This window comes from Phaseolus vulgaris, chromosome 1 (genome assembly GCF_000499845.2).
Source record: "Phaseolus vulgaris cultivar G19833 chromosome 1, P. vulgaris v2.0, whole genome shotgun sequence".
Classification (NCBI taxonomy): Eukaryota; Viridiplantae; Streptophyta; class Magnoliopsida; order Fabales; family Fabaceae; genus Phaseolus; species Phaseolus vulgaris.
Window position 1 is genome coordinate 45,010,030 of NC_023759.2, and position 24,152 is coordinate 45,034,181.

At 32.8% G+C, this 24,152-nt stretch overlaps 2 protein-coding genes across 2 annotated transcripts; one reads left to right on the forward strand and one right to left on the reverse strand.

The window, feature by feature from the left end:
- Positions 1-1,948: 1,948 nt before the first annotated feature.
- On the reverse strand, positions 1,949-3,381 carry LOC137814583 (probable small nuclear ribonucleoprotein G). Its single transcript, XM_068617397.1, has 4 exons — positions 3,215-3,381; positions 3,071-3,093; positions 2,360-2,481; positions 1,949-2,255 (listed from the first exon to the last, which is right to left on the reverse strand). Exons 1-4 carry the CDS (start codon positions 3,247-3,249, stop codon positions 2,196-2,198), a joined length of 240 nt encoding a protein of 79 aa, XP_068473498.1. The 5' UTR covers positions 3,250-3,381; the 3' UTR covers positions 1,949-2,195.
- An 8,913-nt stretch (positions 3,382-12,294) lies between these two features.
- Positions 12,295-19,372, forward strand: LOC137814585 (kinesin-like protein KIN-5C). The gene is made up of 23 exons (XM_068617398.1): positions 12,295-12,669; positions 12,748-12,877; positions 12,995-13,153; positions 13,249-13,598; positions 13,683-13,821; positions 13,933-14,030; positions 14,135-14,291; positions 14,931-15,000; positions 15,112-15,188; positions 15,452-15,505; positions 15,599-15,679; positions 15,759-15,870; positions 15,951-16,037; positions 16,129-16,304; positions 16,470-16,631; positions 16,725-16,832; positions 16,958-17,116; positions 17,204-17,287; positions 17,390-17,595; positions 17,666-17,767; positions 18,386-18,495; positions 18,710-18,861; positions 18,945-19,372. The coding sequence occupies exons 1-23, from the start codon at positions 12,611-12,613 to the stop codon at positions 19,140-19,142; spliced, it is 3,030 nt and encodes a 1,009-aa protein (XP_068473499.1). The 5' UTR covers positions 12,295-12,610; the 3' UTR covers positions 19,143-19,372.
- Positions 19,373-24,152: the final 4,780 nt, after the last annotated feature.

Consider the following 24,152-nt stretch of genomic DNA (forward strand, 5'->3'; position numbering starts at 1 on the left):
GTTGTGAAGTGTGTGTGTGTGTTACTATTTCTATTTCTAGTGTCAAAGAAAAGTTTTCGTTTGTGTGACAGCTCAGGGGACATGTGCAGACAACAAGGTATGTACCATTCCAAATGCAATAATAGTAGGAACAATGTTTTCTAATTAAAAAAAGACCTTTCCGAATACCGCTAATTACACCTTTAAAAAGAAAAACAATAATAAATATTGGGCAAGAAGATTTTAAAAAAGATTCAGAAATCAAAATCAAAATAATATCATACTTTAAAAGATAAATATTGATTTCTTTTAACCGGTTTAGATACCAAACCAGGTTATGATTTCAAATCTATAACCAAATTTAAAAATTGTTTTAAATTTTTTTATAATTTAGATTTAAAAGAAAAAGGAGGAAAATCCCCCATGTGTTAACTTCTTATAGAATCCCGTTTAAATACTAGTTTTAAGATAAAGCATACCAAGTGTTTTGGATTTGATTAAGCACCATTGCACCAAAATACTCAGCAATTATAGTCAAACCAAAGTACTAGAAGAGTAAGATATGCAAAATAAGCAATGACCTCACATTTCCAAAGTCGCTGCCATCAACTTTTAGTTGTCTCATTGAGATCTTTTGGATCTGCATTGACTTCAGAAATGGCCATTCATCGGCTTTTATTAAAGATCTAAAGATAAGATTGAGACCATTTTAGCAAAACTCTGGCAGTGAGCAATGCCACTAAGTCGCCCACATCGAAACTGAAATATAAACCGCTTCATACGTTTACATTTCAGAAATAAAAAACTTACCAAAGACTCAAGTTTGGCCACCAGTATTACAATCAAGTTCGAAAACCAATTACATAACAAACATAAAAATTAAGCACAAAAGAATGAAAATGACCATATCACCAGAAGCATGCAAAGATAAGAACAAAACATGTTATCATAAATTTAGAGCGCAGGTACTGGAAAACATATTAAATAAGAACCAGACACCCTGGATAATACAATGTTATCTTCGTTTGAAGCAAACAATCATAACAATTATATAATTCTAGCAAACCAAAACTTGTTCCGTCTCTAAAATGCTCTCTTGGAGATGAAAGAGTGAAAAGCGCAGACAACTAGAGGCCATGTTTTTGTATTCAAAACAAGTTTTGACTCCACCTTGTTTTAAAAACCAAATTTTCACCTAAAACCTGTTTTAAAAACCAGTAAATGCATCCCTCAACATTGCATAACATTGCAGGACACCAGGCTACACCAATAGTAACCAAAGAAACATACTTCTACAAGAAAGCAAACCACATTGGTCACATCTTAAAATCTGCAAATTGTGCAAACAAGAAAAACAATATACCCAAGATAAATTGGGTAAAGTTGCACTGAACTTAATTCTAGAGATGATATCCATATTGAAATTATCGAAGGTAAATTTATAAACAATAACGTTCCCAATTTTCTCCTCAAACGCATGAATATGCAACAATATAAAATAGACTAACATAAACGAAATTAGCAACAAGATTATTTAAAATCCACAACAACAATCTATCCAATAACATAAATATTGAATAAGTACCATCTATCTATCTGAAGGAATTAAAAGCCAACCATTTATTGAATTCAAATGTTGGAACAGATAAAACATTCAACAATAGATAAAGAAGCAATGGCTGAGAAGATACTCAAATCACACAGAGAATAACTAAGAAGCTGTGAAAAGACAAACAATTATAAAGAAAGAATTAATTGCCAAGGTTACTGGAAGCATTCAAACATGTGTAAGACCACATAGAGCTTCACATTCAAACAAATCAGCCTAAAATTATGTGTAACAACAAATATGATTCCTTACTCCTTAGACAAAGGAGTTATAGTGAAACTTCTAATAGCTCAATCAACAACCCCCATGTTTAGACTTAAGGGTGGACAGAAAGAAATACAGAGGTTTCCGTGCTATAAATACAATATAAAAAGATGAGGGATAATTCACTAAGAGGGATAAATACGAACAATTCAATAGAGTCAACTCACAGCCAAAATCGTAAGTATCCCACCCCACAATTTAGCCAGAAACAAACCCAGAATTAGTGGCCAAGATGACCCTCTTAAGATCCCCAATTACAAGCTACTCTCACCAGCTACATTGGTCAAATACACAACTGTTAAAACCAGAAAATGTACTTATAAGTGTTTACAAGAAACAGAGATCAGGTTCTGTTCACGGGTTCAAGCGCCTCAACAGTGACCACACTATTTCCTCTGATTACCTGCAAAAAGGGGGAAAAATTATCAATTTAAAATCCAATATCATAATCTACTAACTACAATACCATGACCAATGATGTTTAAAATAAAATGCAAAAGAACTCACCACCATCCCTATGTCAGTTTTCTCATTGCCATTAACTTCCACAGTGTTGTCAACAACTAAATTCATAAACTGGTCAAAGCCACGGAGAGTACCAACAATCATGCGATTAGCATTCAGCTTGACTGGAAGAAAATACCGAGGAATCAGTATAATTTATCACCCAATTGTAAGACATACTTCCAGATATAAGGCTCTTCCATTAATAGGTTTAGGTTTCAAGTTCAGCACATATATACAAGTCATAGACAAAAAGTAGATTAAGTAACTAATAAGGATGTTCCCACAAACCAAAAAAGTTATAAAAGTAAATAAAAGTGTAATGATACTCTCACTAACACAAACACTTGTCATTATTTTCTCAGTAAGCTAAAATGGTCCGCTGCACTCATACAAGATGAAAAGACAACCACTCTCAAAGAAACAATACAAAATTTGAAATATGAGATATTGACAGCGTAAACTCTAGAAACGACAACAAGGCTAGAACACATTTCATTCGACACAGTTATTTCATTAAATAAAACAAAACCACTTAATTCAACGCAAAAGATACAAAGATAGTGAAATTTGGAGTTTGAGAATAAACCCTGAACCCTAAAATACAACAACGCACTCCAGCTCGAAAAAACTCATATGGTACGATTCAAAAAGAAAACACGAAAACGATAAGATACAGAGTAAGAGAAACAATAAATAGAGAATCACACTTACTCTGAAGCTTCTTGTCCATGTACCTGCCGCGTCCCCAAACAAAAGGCAATATGGATCAATTCGCAGCGAGTGTAGCGAAAATTGAGAAAAAAAAAACGAAAGAAGATAAAGAAAATTGAAGTAGAGAATGAGAGAAACACTTACTTCTTCAAATCCGGTGGTTGCCCTGATCTGCTCATGGTGATGAGATGAGAGATGACAGTAGCAAAGAAAATTTGGTTCACTCCACGAAAGTGCCAAAACCAAAACCTAACTTCGGAGGCAATGTTTCCTCTTCTATGTACTTTTGAAACCGAGCACGAAAAATGACACTTAATTGCTCCAAGGCCCATGGATCTCTCATGGCAGAAATCACGAACCAAAATAAGAGAAGCCCGTTTCAATACTTAAGGCCTGTTTGTTTCAATTTTTTAAGATAATTACTTCCTGCATCCCCTCCCATTTTTGAACCAACACTCCCACAGTTGGGTGAAATGACCAAATTACCCTGTCCGCTACACTATTATTACACCCACCATTTCGCACCCACCGCCATAACTCTTCCCAAAATATTACAAAATATATATATTATACACAGTTTCAAAAATTTCATTTTAGATTTTTTTTTTCTGAATTTATTTCATAAATTTCAAAAAAAAATTGTTCCAACAAATTTTCAAAATAGATAATTTTGAAATCACTTTAAAAAAAATAAAATAGTCTTTTTTATTGTTGTGGGGTTACAAGAAGAAGTTTCCTTTTTTTATGGGAAAAGTAATTTTTAAAGTTAAGTAAAACTAATTCAGAGTTTTGCAAAATATAAAATATTTTCAATCATTTGCTAAAATATATTTTAATTTAGTTCTTTTTTATTTTTTCTTTTAAAATTAATCAAATTTACTTATCAAGATAATTAAAAGCCCTTTTTTCAAATACTGATTTCCATAATACACACACAAAAAATCAAATAACATCATTCTTCATTAACAAGTGGCATGTGTGAGCTGTTGGAAATCTTATAATAACAGAGTTTGACTATTATCTTTAAATAAATACCTAAGCTCAAAATTTGACGCAAAAATGTAATTAATTAAATCAGTTGATAAACTCGTGTTGTGTATGATATTTTAGTTTATAATTTTATTATATGATGGTTTAATTAATACAAATTAAGTATATATTTGAATAATATAATATATTTTATAATCGATATGTAAATTACATCAGTGGAGTAAATAAAAAAATAATAACAATTTAACGTAGGAAAATGTTTATATTATTTGTAATGAAACAAAAAAAAATATACACAACATGACCGAAATAAATTAACATAACCAAAATAAATTAGTAAATACTAGTAGTTGTGAATACTTATTATCACCATCAAATATATTCTTTCACATTAAAAAAAATTGAGAAAATAATTTTTTTTAAAATGATAACAACATTTATTAATGTTTAGTTTATGATTTAAGGTTCAGGTTAGAAATGTCAATATGATAAATTTAAATTGACTTATTTAAATAAAATAACTTAAAATTATATTAATTAAAATTTAATGCGTTTAAATATCCTGAAAGTTTAAAAAAAATCTATCCAAACACAAGGTTTACTATAATGCAAACACACATGGTCACTTCAATGAAGTTGATTCAAAAGACAAAGTTAATGGTCAATTAATATTCAACTTCCTCGTGACTTTTAATTAAAAATTACCTTATATTTAGATGTTTTTATTCAAGAGGAAAAAATATAAAAATTTGTGAATCACATGAAATATAAAAATCTACCGATTAAAAATTAAATGACCTAACAATATAATGGATACTTCTTTTTGTATAAAATTATATATATATATATAATTATATTATTTTTGTTCTTCTAAAATTTAAATATATTTTTTAAAAACATATCTTTAAATTTTAGAATAATTAATATTTAAAAAATTTATTGGGAGGAGAAACATGATATCTCCATTACTTGCATGACCGTCCTCCTCACTTTTTCTCATTAACATCCTAAATTACTTTAAATCTTTAAAAAATACAACATAATATAAAATTAAAGAAGAGGAATATAATAATAAAAAAATAAAGAAGAATAAGATGAGAATTTCACTAACAAATAACAAATCCAATCAGATATTTATTTTCTAATTTTTTTTTGGTTTACATTCATTTTTTTATGTTTTTTTTTTATTTTTGTTTTTTTTTCTCACACTTCTCCCAAAGTTTTCTTTTTATATTGTGCCTTTTGAAATGTTTTAGTAGTTTGAGTACGCATATTAGAAAATTAAAAAAAATTGTAAATTTTTAAAATGAAAAAATACAAATGATATATTTTATACAATTTGATTATTGTTATAATTTAATTAATGAAAAATTTGTTAACAACAATCTTATTTCTTTTGAATAATACGCAAAAAAAAAATATCATTTATACCTATATTTAAAGGAAATTCTCAATTATAACTATTTTTAGTTGTCACAATTTGTTTCTATTCTATTTTTATTAATATTTTATTGTTTTGTTTTGTTTTTAGTTGAACTTTTGAATTGAATAGTGGTTGTTCGGGCAGTTACTTTGACTTTCTGCAACGGACAAAAAAACACACTACAAAAGAAAACTTTTAGAGAAGTGTGAGATAGAAACGAAAAAAAGTTATGGAGAGAAAATGAACATCAAGAAAGGAATGTAAACCACAAAAAACTTAGTTTGATTTTTTATTTTCGCCAATCTAAAGGTATTTCTTATTGAACCAATACTATTATTGTTTATTTTGTTCTAATCAATGGATGCAGGTTGCATAAATTATGATTATTTAATTGTTAATGCTCTCATTTTTATTTCTTTTACTTTGTTTTATTATTTTCGTACAACAAGGGAGGCCGAAGAAGAGGAAAAAGATAGAGAAGCAAAGTGTCTCAAACTCTTACTTGAATAAAAAAAAAACTCCAAAGCATTCATATTTTTGCACAAGTACAAAGTTTTGATACTCTACGATTGTCAAACGCGCTACATGGATGTTCACGACGGAAGGACTTACATGGATGTTCACGACGGAAGGACTTGTGACAAGGAACATTTTGATTAGATCGCCACCATAAGTTTTGTAGACTATCTTGATGTTATTGCTGATGTGGGCGTCGACATGAGAGGATTGATTCGTTGTAGAGAAGAGAAAGAGATTAGAAAATATATATTTTCTTAGGGTTTGTTACATGAGTTTCTCATCTTACTTCTATTCTTCTTTATTTCGTCATTATTATATTCCTTTTGTTTAGTTTTATATTAGTTACAAACTAAGATTAGTGATTTGCAAGTCTTTGTAGCAGGTAGCAGGTAGCAGGTAGCAGGTAGCAGGTAGCAGGTAGCAGGTAGCAGGTAGCAGGTAGCAGGTAGCAGGTAGCAGGTAGCAGGTAGCAGGTAGCAGGTAGCAGGTAGCAGGTAGCAGGTAGCAGGTAGCAGGTAGCAGGTAGCAGGTAGCAGGTAGCAGGTAGCAGGTAGCAGGTAGCAGGTAGCAGGGGTAGCAGGTAGCAGGTAGCAGGTAGCAGGTAGGGGCAGGTAGCAGGTAGCAGGGTAGCAGGTAGCAGGTAGCAGGTAGCAGGTAGCAGGTAGCAGGTGAGGTAGCAGGTAGCAGGTAGCAGGTAGCAGGTAGCAGGTAGCAGGTAGCAGGTAGCAGGTAGCAGGTAGCAGGTAGCAGGTAGCAGGTAGCAGGTAGCAGGTAGCAGGTAGCAGGTAGCAGGTAGCAGGTAGCAGGTAGCAGGTAGCAGGTAGCAGGTAGCAGGTAGCAGGTAGCAGGTAGCAGGTAGCAGGTAGCAGGTAGCAGGTAGCAGGTAGCAGGTAGCAGGTAGCAGGTAGCAGGTAGCAGGTAGCAGGTAGCAGGTAGCAGGTAGCAGGTAGCAGGTAGCAGTAGCAGGTAGCAGGTAGCAGGTAGCAGGTAGCAGGTAGCAGGTAGCAGGTAGCAGGTAGCAGGTAGCAGGTAGCAGGTAGCAGGGTAGCAGGTAGCAGGTAGCAGGTAGCAGGTAGCAGGTAGCAGGTAGCAGGTAGCAGGTAGCAGGTAGCAGGTAGCAGGTAGCAGGTAGCAGGTAGCAGGTAGCAGGTAGCAGGTAGCAGGTAGCAGGTAGCAGGTAGCAGGTAGCAGGTAGCAGGTAGCAGGTAGCAGGTAGCAGGTAGCAGGTAGCAGGTAGCAGGTAGCAGGTAGCAGGTAGCAGGTAGCAGGTAGCAGGTAGCAGGTAGCAGGTAGCAGGTAGCAGGTAGCAGGTAGCAGGTAGCAGGTAGCAGGTAGCAGGTAGCAGGTAGCAGGTAGCAGGTAGCAGGTAGCAGGTAGCAGGTAGCAGGTAGCAGGTAGCAGGTAGCAGGTAGCAGGTAGCAGGTAGCAGTAGCAGGTAGCAGGTAGCAGGTAGCAGGTAGCAGGTAGCAGGTAGCAGGTAGCAGGTAGCAGGTAGCAGGTAGCAGGTAGCAGGTAGCAGGTAGCAGGTAGCCATTCACTTTCGTAATTAACCCATTTTTACATTCACAATTATCATTTTTTTCTCCCTTTGATTTGTCATGAACTATTGTTTTTTCCAAACTTACTTAAAAGTCTTGTGTTTCATGTAAGAGTTTGGTGAGTTCGCAATAGGTATTTTCCTTAACGATAATATACATAGGGGTACAAAAAAGAAATATAAATGCGATAATATGGATGATTCTCACTATATTTTCCTTTGTGTTTTTCTTTGTAATGAAAATAGCTTCATATTTTTTTATTTATTTAACCAACATGGAGTTGAATTTTTGAAGTTCAATATTTAAGTTGAATGTTGGATTCATTATTGGAAGATTATAACAAATTAAACTAGTATGTTTCTTTAACGGTCGCTTGTCTTTATTTGAACTGAAATTAAACGTGGAGAACAATTCCAGGTGTAGCATTCACATATAAATAAAATTCAAATTAGAGAAGTGATCATTGATTTAGGCATAAAAATCTAAAAATTAGATCATTATAATTTATAAGTCGTTTGTAACTTTAAACAACAACTATACTATCTGAACTGGTTAATACGCCTACAATATTGTAATAATCTTGCATCTTTTTAAATTTATGAATGTCACATATTTAATTAGATGTCATGAATATCAAATATTTTATAGCCCTAATTAACCAATTGTTGGCACCATTCATTGGTGTCTAGACTTTGGCCAATGGTCAACCAACAAATGTGAATTGAAACCACCCCCAACTATCCCAACTATATTATGCTAATTAATGTGTTTAATGTTAAAAATCTGACCTATAAAATAGTGATTTAGTGAAGTATGTTTTTTATTTTAGGGTTTAGGATATTACCTATTGATCCTGCCTGTTGACCAAAACGTTGGAGCTTGCCTCGTCAAACTTGGATCGACGTGTGCACCGCGTCAACCTCCGTCATTCGCCACGATCCACCTCAAGAACCTGCAAAAGAACAGAGCGGCGCCGCTGCGGCCGATCGCACTCCAACGCCCAAGTCAGTGATTGAACCACCAAATACTAAGAGCAACACTCAAGAACTCTCAAGGAGCCGTGCAATGTTCTCTCTCACAGTATACTCAAGAACTCGCAAGCGTAAAGAAGACAATCTGAACGTGCGTACCTCAGAAGTTCGTTGGGAAACCCTTATATACCTGGCCACTTTCTCTCTCCTGGCAGTTACAGACCTGGACACGTGGCTCGCATCCAGCTGTACACGTGCCATCATCTGGAGCCTCCTTGACTTGGGCGCTGCTTCTGACTCTCATTTGGCTAAGTTACTTATGCATGGTACTACCCAGTGCATAGTTGTCCTGGAGTGCGATCTCTACTGGATTGGCGAGCTAGGGTGCCTTCGTACACACCTCCCCTGTGGTCTCGCCGGCCGCCTTCATCATCTGCACCACCTGTTTCACTATGTATGCTCAAACAAGCTGCCCCCGACCTCATCCTCTGGTCAGCTGGGAAATGTCTATCTGCCTTCATCTCCGGCGATGTCCTTTCTTCGGCGATCTCTGATCACTTGGTCGCCTGGGTTTACATCTGGCGACTTCATCTTCAACTTGGTGACCGTCGGTATTGGTGTGATGGAGATCGGAGCACGCCAACTTAATAACTGGCGACTACACGAGCCCCCCGACCTCCTTCCCTTCTGCCAACCTGGCGTCCCATCGACACGCCTATACAGTAGCTTGATGCCACGTCATCACTTCCGACTACCAGGGCGGTACACCTATATTTAAGTGCGAGAAAAAAAAATTAAACCGTTCCATTTGTGCACTCTGACCTATTAAGAATCCATTTACTTAAATATACTTTTTAATTTAATCCATAATATTTTATAACATTTTCAAATTAGATTTTCAATCATATATAATTTGACTACTAAACAACAACTATCACTCACCGAGACGTTTTTTAAGGACAAAATCGTGACGGAACATCGAACTCCAAAGCGGAAAATACCTTGGATGTAGTGATTAACCCTAGTGATGCTATCTCTCGAACTTGGGGTTAGAACATTGGCCAATATAGTCCCACATAAGGGCAATTTATATACTCCCTCCTCCCTCAATCCGCCGAGACGTCTTTTAAGGACAAAATTGTGATGGAGCACCGACCTCCAAAGCGGACAATAACTCGGATGCGATGATTGACTCTAGTGATGCTATCTCTCGGACTCGAGGTCGGAACATTGGTGTCGTCTGTGGGAACGAAAATGTGTGTCAAGCCATTCAGCTAGGGGGAATCCACTCCCCTTATTCCTCGACTGGGGGGGGGGCTTGTTCTGGTAACGCCAATATAGTCCCACATCGCTCAAGAGTCGAGGGCAATGACGGTTTATATATTCCATCCTCCCTCAACATGCCGAGACACCTTTTAAGGACAAAACTGTGATGGAGCGCCGACCTCCAAAGAGGACAATACCTCAGATTCAGTGATTGACCCTAATGATGTTATCCTTCCTCTAGTCATCTTCCTTTGCTTTCACGTTGGCCATGCACACTAGAGCGGTTGCTTAATCGAGCAAACTCTCGACATCCTTACAAACTAAGCTCAACCTCGAACCCTTTAGTCTCGAGGTATCCTCCTCCAACAAATACCATGCTTTGTTATGATTGGACATGTCGAAACCAACATCCCAAAAGCTGGTTTTGCCCTTGACACAATCGGTAGTGCTCGACTGGCTGACTTCAATTATTTCCACCTCGGGGTCGCGCATGTCGAAAATGGAGTGTTAAGAAGAGGGGATGAAACCTTCAAACCTTTTTCGCTTGAAATTAGCCCCCGACAGAGTGCGCTCGTCCATATCAGATTGGATGCGAACCCCACCAAGTGTGGTCGGACTAGCAACCAATGCAGCTTTCAAAGCTCGCATTCTCTTTACCTGATCAACCAACTCGTTTTTTGTTGAAGGATGACAACATTTTCTCTTCATCAAAAGGGAAAAGAAAGAGTTACATAAAAAACAAACAAGCAAGTCAGGGAGATAAAATTCCATAGGAGTCTAAAGAGGACGATATACCAATACAGGCATTTATCAGTTCAGGCCAGTATGCTCATTTTAGGATGGTAGAATGGTAGAAGTGTTGAAAATGGTTTGTAGATTTTCCAAAAATTCACAAACACCTCGCTCCATAAGGTCAAGTTGGTTAAGGTGGCGCGAGCACTTAGAAGCGGAGTTTTTGAGACTAATACAATGGAAACTCGTATAACAAGTTTGAACTTTTTGGGGTAGGTCAGACTTTAATAAAACGTGATTTGAAATTCTTATATGAAGATTGGAAAAGAGACAATAATCCCCTTCCCCTGTTGAGAGAAGACCAAAGCTATTTGTTAGAGTTCTCAAACTCAAAAAAGTAGAAAAAAAATGTTCTAAGTCGATGATATTCTAAAGTGGGAACAAAGAATGGTGAAAGCGCGCGGATAAAGGCCAGCTATTCGGATGCATGTCATAAACTTCTACACTTTAAATGAAATTTATATATCTAATTAAGCATGTCATGCAAACTCCAATTTCCTAGCGTCTAGCTTTCATTAACATATGGTTTCTATGATTTTCTTTAGTAATTTTTTTTACGAAAATATTGAGAAGAAAAGAGGTACATAAAATAAAAGTATTAAATTTGTGCTTCTTATTAGATAGGAAAAATAGAAAATATTAATTTTAAAATCCTGAAAAGAATAATTTTTTCCTACCGAATTGACATCAAATAAGTGGAAAAATCCCTTTTATACAATTTATTTCAATATTTTAAAATTAAATGATTTTTACAACACCAAATATAAAATAAGAGACTGCTTTATCTTAGTGGAGCATTTTTTATTAAGCATATATTTTTTTTTATCAAAATTAAGATATGCGCGATACAATTTTTTTTTATAAATTAAACGTATTAAAATTATTGAATTTATATTGTATCCGAATAGATATAAAAAAGTGAAATTAGGATAGAAAATCTCTCCTAAAACCAAACTTACTTATTTAAATGTGTATTAAATAAATAATAAATGCATAAACATAAAAATGTTAAAGTACAATAAAATATTGAAATTAATGTATAATTAAAATAACAAGCTTAACATTAAAAAGCTAATAATTAACCTTTATCACAAAAATAAACAGATAAATTTTAAATTACATTATACTAATAAATTTTTAATATTATGTAGATTTATAAATTCTTTTATAAAAACATGGATTTGGATTTGAATTTAATCCAATTAAAAATTTAAATTATTTGTATAAAAAATATGGAATTGAATTTAAAATCTGATCCAATATTTAGATTAAATTTTTAGTGAACACCCTTACCTGTATTAAATTATTTTGTATAATATTAAATAAAAGATTTAAATAAAAATAACACATTATTTTTTAATATATAGCAAAATTATATAAATAGTTCTGGAGTGCCATGTAGCGTTCTCATTACTTTTGTCAACCTTGTAATGTTTTTTTATGAAAAATAAAATTATTATTTTTTGAATACGTTTTAAGTTATTTCAGGAATTTTATTTTGTAATGATAAATTGTATTAAGTGGTATTTTTAAATTATTAATTCAGAATAGTTAAAAATTAATTTGAGATTATGACATTTGGAATGCAATTTTTTAACTCCAGAATCAATACTCTAATTAATGTTTCGAAAAGTGTAATGTGAAAGATAATATTTTTTGACATTATAAAAGTTTTAGAAGACCAATTTCAGTATTTTACTATAGAGAAGTACATAACGAAATTCTGGATGTGTAAAAAGTAAAGAAAAGTTTTGGACTTATTGTTAGGGTAGTCCAATTGAGTCGAATAATCTAATATGCAAACGATAATATGGTAATTAGAAAGAGAGGGGCAAAACAGTAAAACTATGCCAGATGGGAACACCGTTAGATCACGATCCCCCAAAGTCTTAGCCGTAGATATATATGGAAGTGGAAATACGAAGAGCGGATTTCAAAAATTCAAATCTCAGTGCACCCTTCATCCCCGCTCTCACTCCCTTTCACACAAACACAGAGAGAAGAGAAGAAGGAACTTTCAGAAGCGGATCTGCGACCAAGAATGTCTGGGCGCCACGAGAAAGAGAAGGGCGTCAACGTCCAGGTCCTCCTACGTTGCAGGTATCCGTTTCCGTTTCCATTTCCCCGTCGTTATTTCCGCGTTCTGCAACTATAACCTCTCAATTTGATTTCTTGCAGGCCGTTCAGCGACGAAGAGTTACGGAGCAACGCGCCGCAAGTAGTGACTTGCAATGATTACAATCGAGAAGTCGCCGTCTCGCAGAGCATCGCCGGCAAGCACATCGATAGGGTTTTCACCTTCGATAAGGTCCTCCTCACTCTTCTCTGTTATTTAGTAATCTCCCTTTGAGAAGTAAATAGTAAGATGTGAAGTAGGTTTTGGGGGGATTGCAAATCTGAAATATGTTCATTTTGTTTTGTGTAGGTTTTTGGTCCTTCTGCTAGGCAAAAGGATCTTTATGAACAAGCTGTTACTCCGATAGTTAATGAAGTTCTTGAGGGGTTTAATTGTACTATTTTTGCGTATGGTCAAACTGGTACGGGGAAAACCTATACTATGGAAGGGGAATGCAAAAGGGCCAAGGTATGCTCTGATGTTATGAGGTGTCTTGATGTTATGTGCACGCATGTTACTGAGTAATATTAGTGATTTGATTTGATTTTACTATTATACAACAGAGTGGTCCCAATGGAGAGTTGCCTCCGGAAGCTGGAGTCATTCCCAGGTCTGTCAAGCAGATTTTTGACACACTTGAGGGCCAGAATGCCGAATACAGTGTGAAGGTCACTTTTTTGGAACTTTATAATGAGGAGATCACTGATTTGCTTGCCCCGGAGGAGCTTTCTAAGGTTTCTTTGGAGGAGAAGCAGAAAAAACAGCTGCCTCTCATGGAGGATGGTAAAGGTGGAGTTCTTGTAAGGGGATTGGAGGAAGAGATTGTGACAAGTGCCAGTGAGATTTTTACTCTTCTGGAGAGAGGGTCTTCTAAACGACGAACTGCAGAAACCTTGTTGAACAAGCAGTCAAGGTGACCGTTATTTTCTATTTCCTTTATTCACAGTTGGTGGAATCATGTTTCCATATCTCTTACTAATACTTGCTTTGTCTTCAGTCGATCACATTCGTTGTTTTCCATTACAATCCACATCAAAGAATCAACACCGGAAGGAGAAGAACTAATTAAATGTGGTAAACTTAATTTGGTTGATCTAGCTGGGTCAGAAAATATATCTCGTTCTGGTGCCAGGGAGGTAATACATCATGAACATACCCTTTGTTCAGCGTTCTATACGTTCTGGCTTTTTCCTAATACATATTAATTTTGAATTATTAAGTTTATATTTATTTATGATAATTGTTAGGGCCGTGCAAGGGAAGCTGGGGAAATTAATAAAAGTTTGCTTACTTTAGGACGAGTAATCAATGCATTGGTGGAACACCTTGGTCACATCCCTTACAGGTTTTTTTTATTTTTGAGCCTTTGGCTTTGGCACTGCTTCATTTTATTGAGCCTCTGGCATTATTCCTTTCGCTGTGTGCTCACATGGGTACGTTCGCATATAGGGATAGTAAGTTAACACGCTTACTGCGCGATTCACTTGGGGGAAGAACCAAGACATGCATCATAGCAACAGTGTCTCCTGCAGTTCATTGCTTAGAGGAAACATTGAGCACGCTGGATTATGCTCATAGGGCAAAGCACATAAAAAATAAGCCTGAGGTTTGTTTATGATTGGCATGGTGTTTGGAAATGTCTATGATACTGTGTATCTTTAGTAGTGATAATGTCTTTGAAACATTTCATGTCAACATGTTACAGGTATATTACTTATGCAAAGATTTTTGAAGTATTTGACTGCATTTATGTTTTACAATTATTGACTTTATAAAATTGTCTTCTTAAACAGAGTGTCTAATTTGAATGTTCTTTTTTATCCATATTATGATGTAACACAATTACTAGTTACAATTATATTACTTCTACAAAGATTTTTGAAGTATTTGACTGCATTTATGTTTTACAAATATTGACTTGATAGAATTGTCTTCTTAAACAGAGTGACTAATTTGAATGTTCTTTTTTATCCATATTATGATGTAACACAATTACTAGGTACTTATCAAAATTATGAGCATGAGTTGTTTGAATTCATTTTGTTTAAGCACTAATTCAGTGCTTTTAGGGACATTTTCATTTTAAGAATAAACCTGTTTTGATTTATTTAGCACTAGTTTAGCTGTTTTTATTTCGATAAGATATGCAGGATATGAGATGTTTTTCGTTTTGCTTTGATATAACAAATTGCTATGTATTAAACATTGATTTTTTAACCTAGTTTTTCTTTTCTGATATTTTTAGATTAACCAAAAAATGATGAAATCAACACTTATCAAAGATCTTTATGGTGAAATTGAACGTCTTAAAGCAGGTGAATTGTGTTTTTCATTAGTCGTTGCTGATGTATGCCTTGGGATCTTCAGGTTTCTTGGTATATTGTCTTATTGGTAATATTAATTATTTAATTCGTGACTTTCATCAGAGGTTTATGCTACACGTGAGAAAAATGGTGTCTATATTCCAAAGGAAAGATACTATCAGGAGGAGAGTGAAAAGAAGGTTATTTTCCTTTCTCTTTCTGTTACTATGTTATCTTCTATTAATACGAATAATTCATTAAGAGCAGTACTATGGTTCCATGTGTAACTTTCAGCAGCTCAGATCGTGAAGATAATTTTTTTAGTTCCTTGGACGTGTTTTCTAGTATGAATTTTAATATTGGTCATGGGTAGATATAAATTGGTTTGATTTTGTTTTCATGATACAGTTGTTAAAATCACTTCTGAGGCCTTTCATTGGTGCCATTTTTTTTTTCTGTTTAGGCTATGTCAGATCAAATTGAGCAGATGGGGGTCACAATCGAAACGCAACAAAAGGTTTGTTTTGTTAAATAAACTATGTATAGAAGATAGAGCGTGCCTGCTTCTTCCTTCCTGTTATGCCTGACTGGTTTTATATGTTTCAACCAGCAACTTGAGGATTTGCAAAACAAATACGTTGACCAAATTCAACAGTGTTCCAATTTGGGCAACAAACTCGATAGTACTGAGGTAAGTTAACAATTTTCTTTCACTCTTGTTATGAAATTATGTATCCTTGCTGATAAGGAAATTGTGATAAACCACTCAGAAAAACTTGAACAAGACTAGCAAGTTGCTTGCCAACACAGAGGAAGAATTAAAGAAATGTCAGTATACCTTGAAAGAAAAAGACTTCGTCATTTCTGAGCAGAGAAAAGCTGGTATGCCAAACACATTATCGTGTTCTATCACCGTTTCTGGTTTAATATTCCTTTGAGATAATCTTAATTATGTGCGACAGAAAATGCTCTGGCTCATCAAGCATGTGTTTTACGAGCTGATTTGGAGAAATCTCTTCAGGATAATGCTTCATTATTTTTGAAAATTGGTATGTTCTTATTCTTTGTCCTGCTTTTATTAAAAAAGAATTGAAGTTGTATTGTATCTAATAACACGTTTATCTTTCTGTTAATTTATAGGCAGAGAAGATAGGTTGAACTCGGATAACAGAGCTGTAGTAAACAATTACCAGGTGGAGCTCGCTCAGCAGGTTGGTTCTCTTTGCAACACGGTTGCAACATCATTGTCTGAACAGAATGAACATCTGGAAGGTGTGAAGAAGTTCTGTCATTCTTTTTTGGACGTTCATGATAAGGTGTGTATATAAAGAATCCAATACTGTTGTTCTTGTATGTTTTCTTTCCTTGTCTCGTTCAATTGTGAACATTTGGAAGGTGTGTATGTTTCCATGTTTTCCCCATATTTGTGCGTGTCTTATATTTTATTTCTAAATCCTCCCATTCCTCTTTGTTTACTGTAGGCCGTTGTTGATTTTAAAAAGAAAGTGACATCTCTGAGGGCCTTGTATATATCTCATGTCGAGGCAGTGCAAAATGTTGTGCGCTTGCATAAAGCGAGCTCTGATGCTGCCTTTGAGGAGCTTACTTCTGTTATATCCTCCAATGGTGATTCAATTGAAAAAGTGTGTTTTACTTGTTTCTACTTTTATCTAGTGTCATGCGCATCTTTTATGCTTTTCAATACTAATATAGGACTGTAATTCATGGTGAATCAGTTTCTTGTATCTGAGGCTACCGAAGCTGGTTCAATATTTGATGATCTTCAGGGTTCCCTTTCAACTCAGCAGGGTGAATTGGCATTTTTTGCGAGCGAGTTACGGAATGTATGTACTGCAAGTTATGCTTTTCTGTTCTGTACAGAACCATTGTTACTTCATTTTTCTGTGTTCAGACTGATTTTTTTTAATCTTCTTCTAACTGTTATATTATTGGGTATTGTAAATCAAAGAAATTCAATCTCAGCCTTGAACAAATAAAGGATATCTCTGAGCGCTCTCAAGAATTTGTGGATAAGCTTTTTGAAGAATCAAAAAAGCTTGAAGATTACGCATCCCAGGCAGACCAAGTGCAAATGAAGAGTATTGACGAGTTTAAAAAGGCTTACGAGGTTGTAACTTAACATCAACTATCATTTTTTGAAAGATGGTTATGGCTGTTGACATCTGATGTGGACATCTTGTTCTATTCTGTTCAGGAGCAATCAATATCGGATACAGAGAAACTTATTGCTAATATGACTAGTTTAGTTTCTGATCACATTCGGCGACAAATGGATCTGGTCAGTTTTGGGTGTTCCTTTTTTGTGGGTGGTGGTTGAGGGGCAAGGCCTGCCAATTTAGTTTGTCGTTTATATAGATATGAAATGATGTTCGGCTTGCAGGTAGACTCAAAGCTTGTTGATCTTAGGGAAAACGGAATGAAGAACAAGTCCTTCTTGGATGGGCATTTGTCATCAATGGGAGATATTGTTACCAATGCAAAAAGGAAATGGCAGGCCTTTTGCGTGCAAGCAGAAAAAGATGCTAAAGACACCTCGGATTTTTCTGCTGCTAGGCATTGTCGTATGGAGTTACTCATGCAGCAGAGGTAAATGTTCTTTCTCTAAATTTTATATATCCAGATGCACTCACAATCTAACATTCTTTTAAATCCCTAGTTTTAAGACTGCTAAGTCGGCTTTTGAACATACAAAGAAGACACATGAGGCTCTGAATGAGATGGGGACCAAACATATTTCTGCAACAGAATCAATTGTCAGGTGCGTGGCAAACTGATTGTACCTTTGTAGAATAACGTGTCACTATGTATTATACGGCTTCGTGTCCCACAATTCTTAATCGTATTACATTTAAAAAACATTTTTTCCAACTGAGATACCACTTTAACATATTTTGGACATCTCTTCCCCACAATTTGAACATAAGTAAATATTGAACCGACACCACTGAGCACTTTCTAAAAACGTAAGAATAAATTAAAAGAAAACATGTAAACTTTGCGAGACTCATTATATTTTTGTGTGATGCTTGTTTCACTAGACTTATCTAGTTATTTTAACTATTAAGAGATATGTTTCTTACTTTTTTTTTATGAGAACCATTATTTTAGAAAAACAGCAAAACTTTGTAAATTTGTTTCTACAGTGACTTTATATGAATTTTAATTGTGTTGAGATTTTTTTTCATGCAAATCATACACAGTCACCATATTTTATAATTTGGACATTAACCGTGTGTCGTGTCGGAGTCAATGCTTCGTATAATGAGTTTGTCTGTGCAGCCGATCTTTAAATGAGAGGCGGGAGGAGGGAGTGTTGCACTAATGTCGTTATTGTCTCTGTTTTTATTGACCCATTTTACCGATTACTTTGGTTCAGGAATGCTACTGATAGCAATGTGCAACATGTCGTTGAGGTCAATTCTGCACGAGTTGCAGCCGAAGAAGATGTGGCAAAGAATAGTGAGGATCTTATTGAGCGGTTTGATGGTGAGTTATGAGTTGGATCATGGTCCTTAGATTAACAACATCCAGCAAATTTACGTCTAGAGCTTGGGTTGTTTGATCATGATTTTTTCTTTAAGTGAATGCAAATACCGAAGCTAAAACAGGGCATGCACCACCAATATCTCTCACCCTTTTCTGTCAAAATGTGTTTGCATATGCATTTATCTTTTTTTTTCTTGGGTTACGTTTTTTGCAGTCACTTCAGCACAAGAGCGGGAGTGCATATCTGGCGTATTAAATGTGGTGAGAACTCATGAAAATACACTTGAGACGCTACGAGAGGATCACGGTGGCCAAGCTGCTTCGATTGAACACAGAGCAAGTGACGCTTTTCAACAGCAATTCAGGGTATGTCGACTCGGTTTGTACTTTGTTTTTAAGTTCAAATATAATCATTGTATAACATCATTACTTCTTCTGATGTCTTGCAGGACTATGAACCTACCGGTACAACACCAATAAGATGTGAACCTGATGTTCCGACAAAGGTGACAATAGAGTCTCTTCGATCCTTGCCAATGGAATCCTTACTCGAGGAATTCCGGGAAAACAATCCATATGAATCTTCTGATGTAAAAGAGTTGAAACCATCTCTTATTCCACGTTCGCCTCTTAGTCAGCTGAACTAATGGTGTTATAAAGTTACTCGGTTGGGTCCTTTATTGTGACAAATTTGTATTTCTATTGTAACATCACATTGCTTTTGTTACCCATATTGTTCGAAGAATGCATCCTTGGCATATAGGATTGTAATGTGATATTTAGAGCAATGTACTCTGTAAATCCCATCTTGGGATGAAGTATAGGTCAAAATAATGTTTAATTTTAATTAAGGCTCTCGCTTGTGGTTTAAGTTTTTTATTCTTGTCATATTTAGAGCATACTTGTATTGTTTGTGTGCAATCTGTGGATCTTCAAAAACATTTCCTTGCTGTCTAAAATTTGAAATATTTATTTTTGTTATTGTAATCAAACTGTTTAATTATTTATTAGTTCTATTATGGGGCCAAGAATATAAGTGATTGATGCGACGTGATTCGTCAGGTTTGCAAAATGTGATACCATTTTGCTGATGGTGAAGAAATGTTGATAATAAGAGTACAAGTTCAAGAAGACTTCATAATTATGCCAGAAAGAACAGTAGTTAAACATTTATCATTTGTTACTAATGTCTAATTCCAGTAAAGTGCATTGGATCAACTTGTTGTAGCAGCAGTAAGCCTGTACCGTAAGAAAATGGTGCTTATCTTCGTATAAATTCGCTTTTGAAAAAGATAAAGATAATATATATTTTCACTTTATAAACACAGCCATTAGGATGTTAAAAAATAATCTACGTTTATGGATTTTCGCAAGTAAATCTCCAATACATAGATTTATCCATAATATTCAGTGTGTGGATATTCGTTTGCTTATTTGAAAATTTCTAAAAAAGTCATATGATCAAAATAAAATTACTAATAAAAAATATTAAGAATTAAAGAAATTTAAAATTTAATTTTATATATTGATGTTTTTTAATTAAATTTACGAAATTAAATATTTTTTTAAAGAGATAAATTTTATTTAAATTTATTCTTTTCATTAAATTTGATTTTTTCAAAGATTAAATTTATTTATATTAATATTTTATTGTATAACTTTCTTTAGATTATATTTTAAGATTAACGTTTTGATTGATTTTCTATTTTAAAAAAATATTTTAAACTAATCTTACTTAAAATTAAAAATAATAAAGTATGTATATTTATCTATGGATGTTTGCAAATATAAAAAAAAATTCTTAATATGTTTCATGTGAGTATAATGAATCATTATGTTTTAGATGAAACAGAGATATTATTCACGTTGGCTCCGAGCTGTTTCATCTATAATGAAGATTATGATATATAGTTTCTTATCTAATAAACCATCTATTGTTTTTTTCGTTTATATATATCATTAAATCCAAATGTTAAGCGAAAAATAAAAGCTTAAATTAAATAGAAAGAGCCAATCTCATTTCGGTTTCTCGTATTTGAGGTCTCTTAATTTTTTTTTCTCAAAAAAGTTAATTTTCTTTTGGTCCATAATTTGTAAACAAAATTTAACTATATTTAGCAACTTTTTTTTCATGTTTACACGAACTTTAAATTGTAATTAAATATAGTAAACTAGGCTTATTTTAAACCTATTTATTTTTTATAATTAATTTATAAATTTTGTTTATAAATTTGAACTGAAAAGTTTAGAATAAATTTAACACAAAATTTAAAAGACATAAGCTGAGAATTTTGAAAAGATTGAATGAAATATGCGAAAGAACTTTAATACTGTATATAAATGTATTAAATATTAAATTCAAGAATTTGTATCTAACCTATTTTTTATGTTTTAAAAATAACTAATTTATTTTAATATTTTATATCTAATTTAAAGTGTTACTGGCCTTTTCATTGTTTATTATTTGTTTTTTAAATAAAAAAATTTATGTTAGGTATTACTATACAACTTCACATCTCAGCTATGTGACACCTCAAGTAACAACAATCGTTTATCATCAAATGAAAAAAGAAAAAGTATTATTAAAAAAGAAAAAAAAAGAACGAAAATATAAAAAATATGAAATTAGACCAAAACCTATAACTAGAGTATATCTATTCATAAAGAATTCTAAGAACAGACTATTATACCAATGAAAAAATTCTCTACGAAAAAAAATCTAAAATTAGCCAACTTATCAGTACACGCATTATCTCCACGAAAAATAAAATATTAGTAACCCTAAACCTGATTTTCCCACAGTAATTGAGACAAGTATTTCATCGATTACGAAGCATCTAAGGAATATTGTTATGAGAATAAACGCAGCACAAACCAAAGAAGAATCACATTGCAGCCAGATATTAGTAAGTCTCATCTTTTGAGCTTCCTTCATAGTATATATAACCCCATAAAACTCAGGAACCAAAACAGTCCGAACTTTAATAAACATAGAGAAAACTCCAATAAATTTTTTCATACTTCCACGTAAAATACCTCCACAAGTAGCAAGACTAGGATATCTCCTAGCAGCCTCAATATCAGTGTTAATTTTAGCTAATTTTTATTTAAAACATCTCTTTTATTAATTCAAATTATAATTTAGAGAAAAATTATAAAATTAGAATGAATATGCAAATCACAATAAATACTTCTAATTCTATTAATTTAGTGGGCACAGATAATAATTTGTTCAAAAAAAGTTACAAGTCATTAATGTATCCAAAAGTAGTCTTTATGAGCTGTTGACTTCGAACACAACTTTTATACATTTCATATATTACACGAGTTGCACACAACCATCGTTTAAGTTATTCTACATAATATATTTTCATTTATTTACAAGTACACATATAAAAAAAATATTTGAAAGTATATAATACTTTTTATCGTTCTATTTCTTTTTTATCATAGTTACATAGCTCAATTTTAAAAAATAAAAAATAAAAAGTCATGCCGCATAATATATTTTCAAGTACACATGTTAAAAAATATATTTAAAATTGTAAAATATAAATTTTGATTGAAGAGATGAACATATCAGTATAGAACAAAGAAATCTAGTTTTTGCGAACATTGAAAAAAATCATTTGCTTTTATGTCATAAAGAAAATAGTAGGTACAAGAATCTTCGGAATATACTTATTTTAAACTATCTTTATATATGTAGAAATTGATTTTTGTTTGTTTGTGGTAAAAAGGTATTTTTTTTTAATTAAAAGTGAGAACAATGAAAATTAGAAGAAAATTTTATACGAGGAAGAGACATAGAATAAAATGAGACCAAGTATAATAACATTATTAGATCCTACAAAATTTGAAGGATAACTTGTTAAACAAAATTGCACATCTCAATGCTTTTTTAATTCTATCTTTTCTTTTCACACTTTTTTTTTGTCAGAAACAACTCTAAATTGTTTTTTAAAAAACATAAAACCCACTTTTTTCCTGTTCCTCTTTTTTAATAAATTTAACCAAAGTGACATGTTAAGAATAATAACGAGTAATTACTTTATTAGAATATCTTTTAAACTAATTTTTTTCCTGGTCTACTAATCATTTTTCACGTCTATATTGGAAATACTGAAAAGATTTTATGATACAATACGTTTCTAGTTTTTACAGAACACTTTTTTTTTTGTTTTTTAAATCTTTATAAATTTTTCTTTGCTTTCATTTCCGTTTAATTTGTTTTTTAATTTCTATAAAATAAATGAACTTTGTTTTCTGAGTCTGTAAAGTATTTCTACGGATTTTCATTTATTTTGAGTCGGAAATCACAAGTCGACACATACACGGACAGATGTTATTAAAGATAATTATTTAATTATTTTATTAAATTTATAAACAAAATATCATATAATAAAAAATTATAAATATATTTTAACTTTTCTACCAATGAAAAGTTATTGGGTCGGGAAGGACACCAACTTTAATTGTATGTTAATTTCTTTTTTTTTTGCAGTCTTTCTGTAATTAGTATTCCCTTTTTAATTATTGAATATAATAAATATTAATAAATTTGTATTTTGGGATGATTTTTGTTAACTTATTTATAGAAATGAAATGCGTTAGATTCTTATATTTTATAGATTTTTATTAATACGATTTTTATGATTTATTTTTTATATTATGTATGATTTTAGAATGAGATTTAGTAATATAGTTATTTGTGGTCGAGAGAGTCTTCACAGTGAGTGATACAATTTATTGTGAGTGATAAATTTATAAAAAGAAAAAAACTAAAATTAAAATCTTCTAAACTATATAGAAATGACAAATATTTTTAAATCTTACTCTTTTTAAATTAATCATCAATAAATGGAATTCTTAATTGTCTACTTTACAATACTGGACCACGTGGATAAAAAAAAAGTTATCATTAAACTTAGAAAATGAAAATGGTAAATGTGTCTAGTTTTCAACGGAAACAAGGTACAAGGTGGGTGTTCTTTATTTTCTAAACTAAATATACAAAAAAAAAAAAAACAAAACTATGACAACATTTTGGCTATGATTTTGTGGAAAGAGCACACTATAGTAAGTGGGTGCAGTGTCATATACCATTTTCACTTTAATCCTATGTGTTTTGAACTTGCCATGTGTTCAAACTTTTTATGAATGCCAATTTCAAATGTGAGTTATGCTGTTGTTAAATCTTTTTTATTATTATCATTATGTACCATTCAACATATATATCTTAAGTGCTCACGTATAATAATTTAATCATACTTTATGCCTTTTCTTTATATCCTTTCCATTTTTTTTCTCACATTCAAGTGAGATGATATTGTATAATAACATAACAACTTAAGTTCCTTTCACCTTTTCTTTAACTCAAAATATAACTTATAAAAACGTTTGTGTTGCAATGTCATCCAAATTTGCAAGCATTGTGTTGAGAATTTAAGCTAATTTAAAACCCTAATGATTAAGACATATATAATATTTAAGTAAAATAGATGTTGAAAATTTTGATAGTATTTTAAAATATAAATTTTTTTGGTCGTTATTGATTATATATAAATTTTAAAACTATTTTATAAATTTTTATTAATAAAAGAAATATATTTTTAATATTAATAATTTTTAATTTAATCAAATAATAAGTAATTATT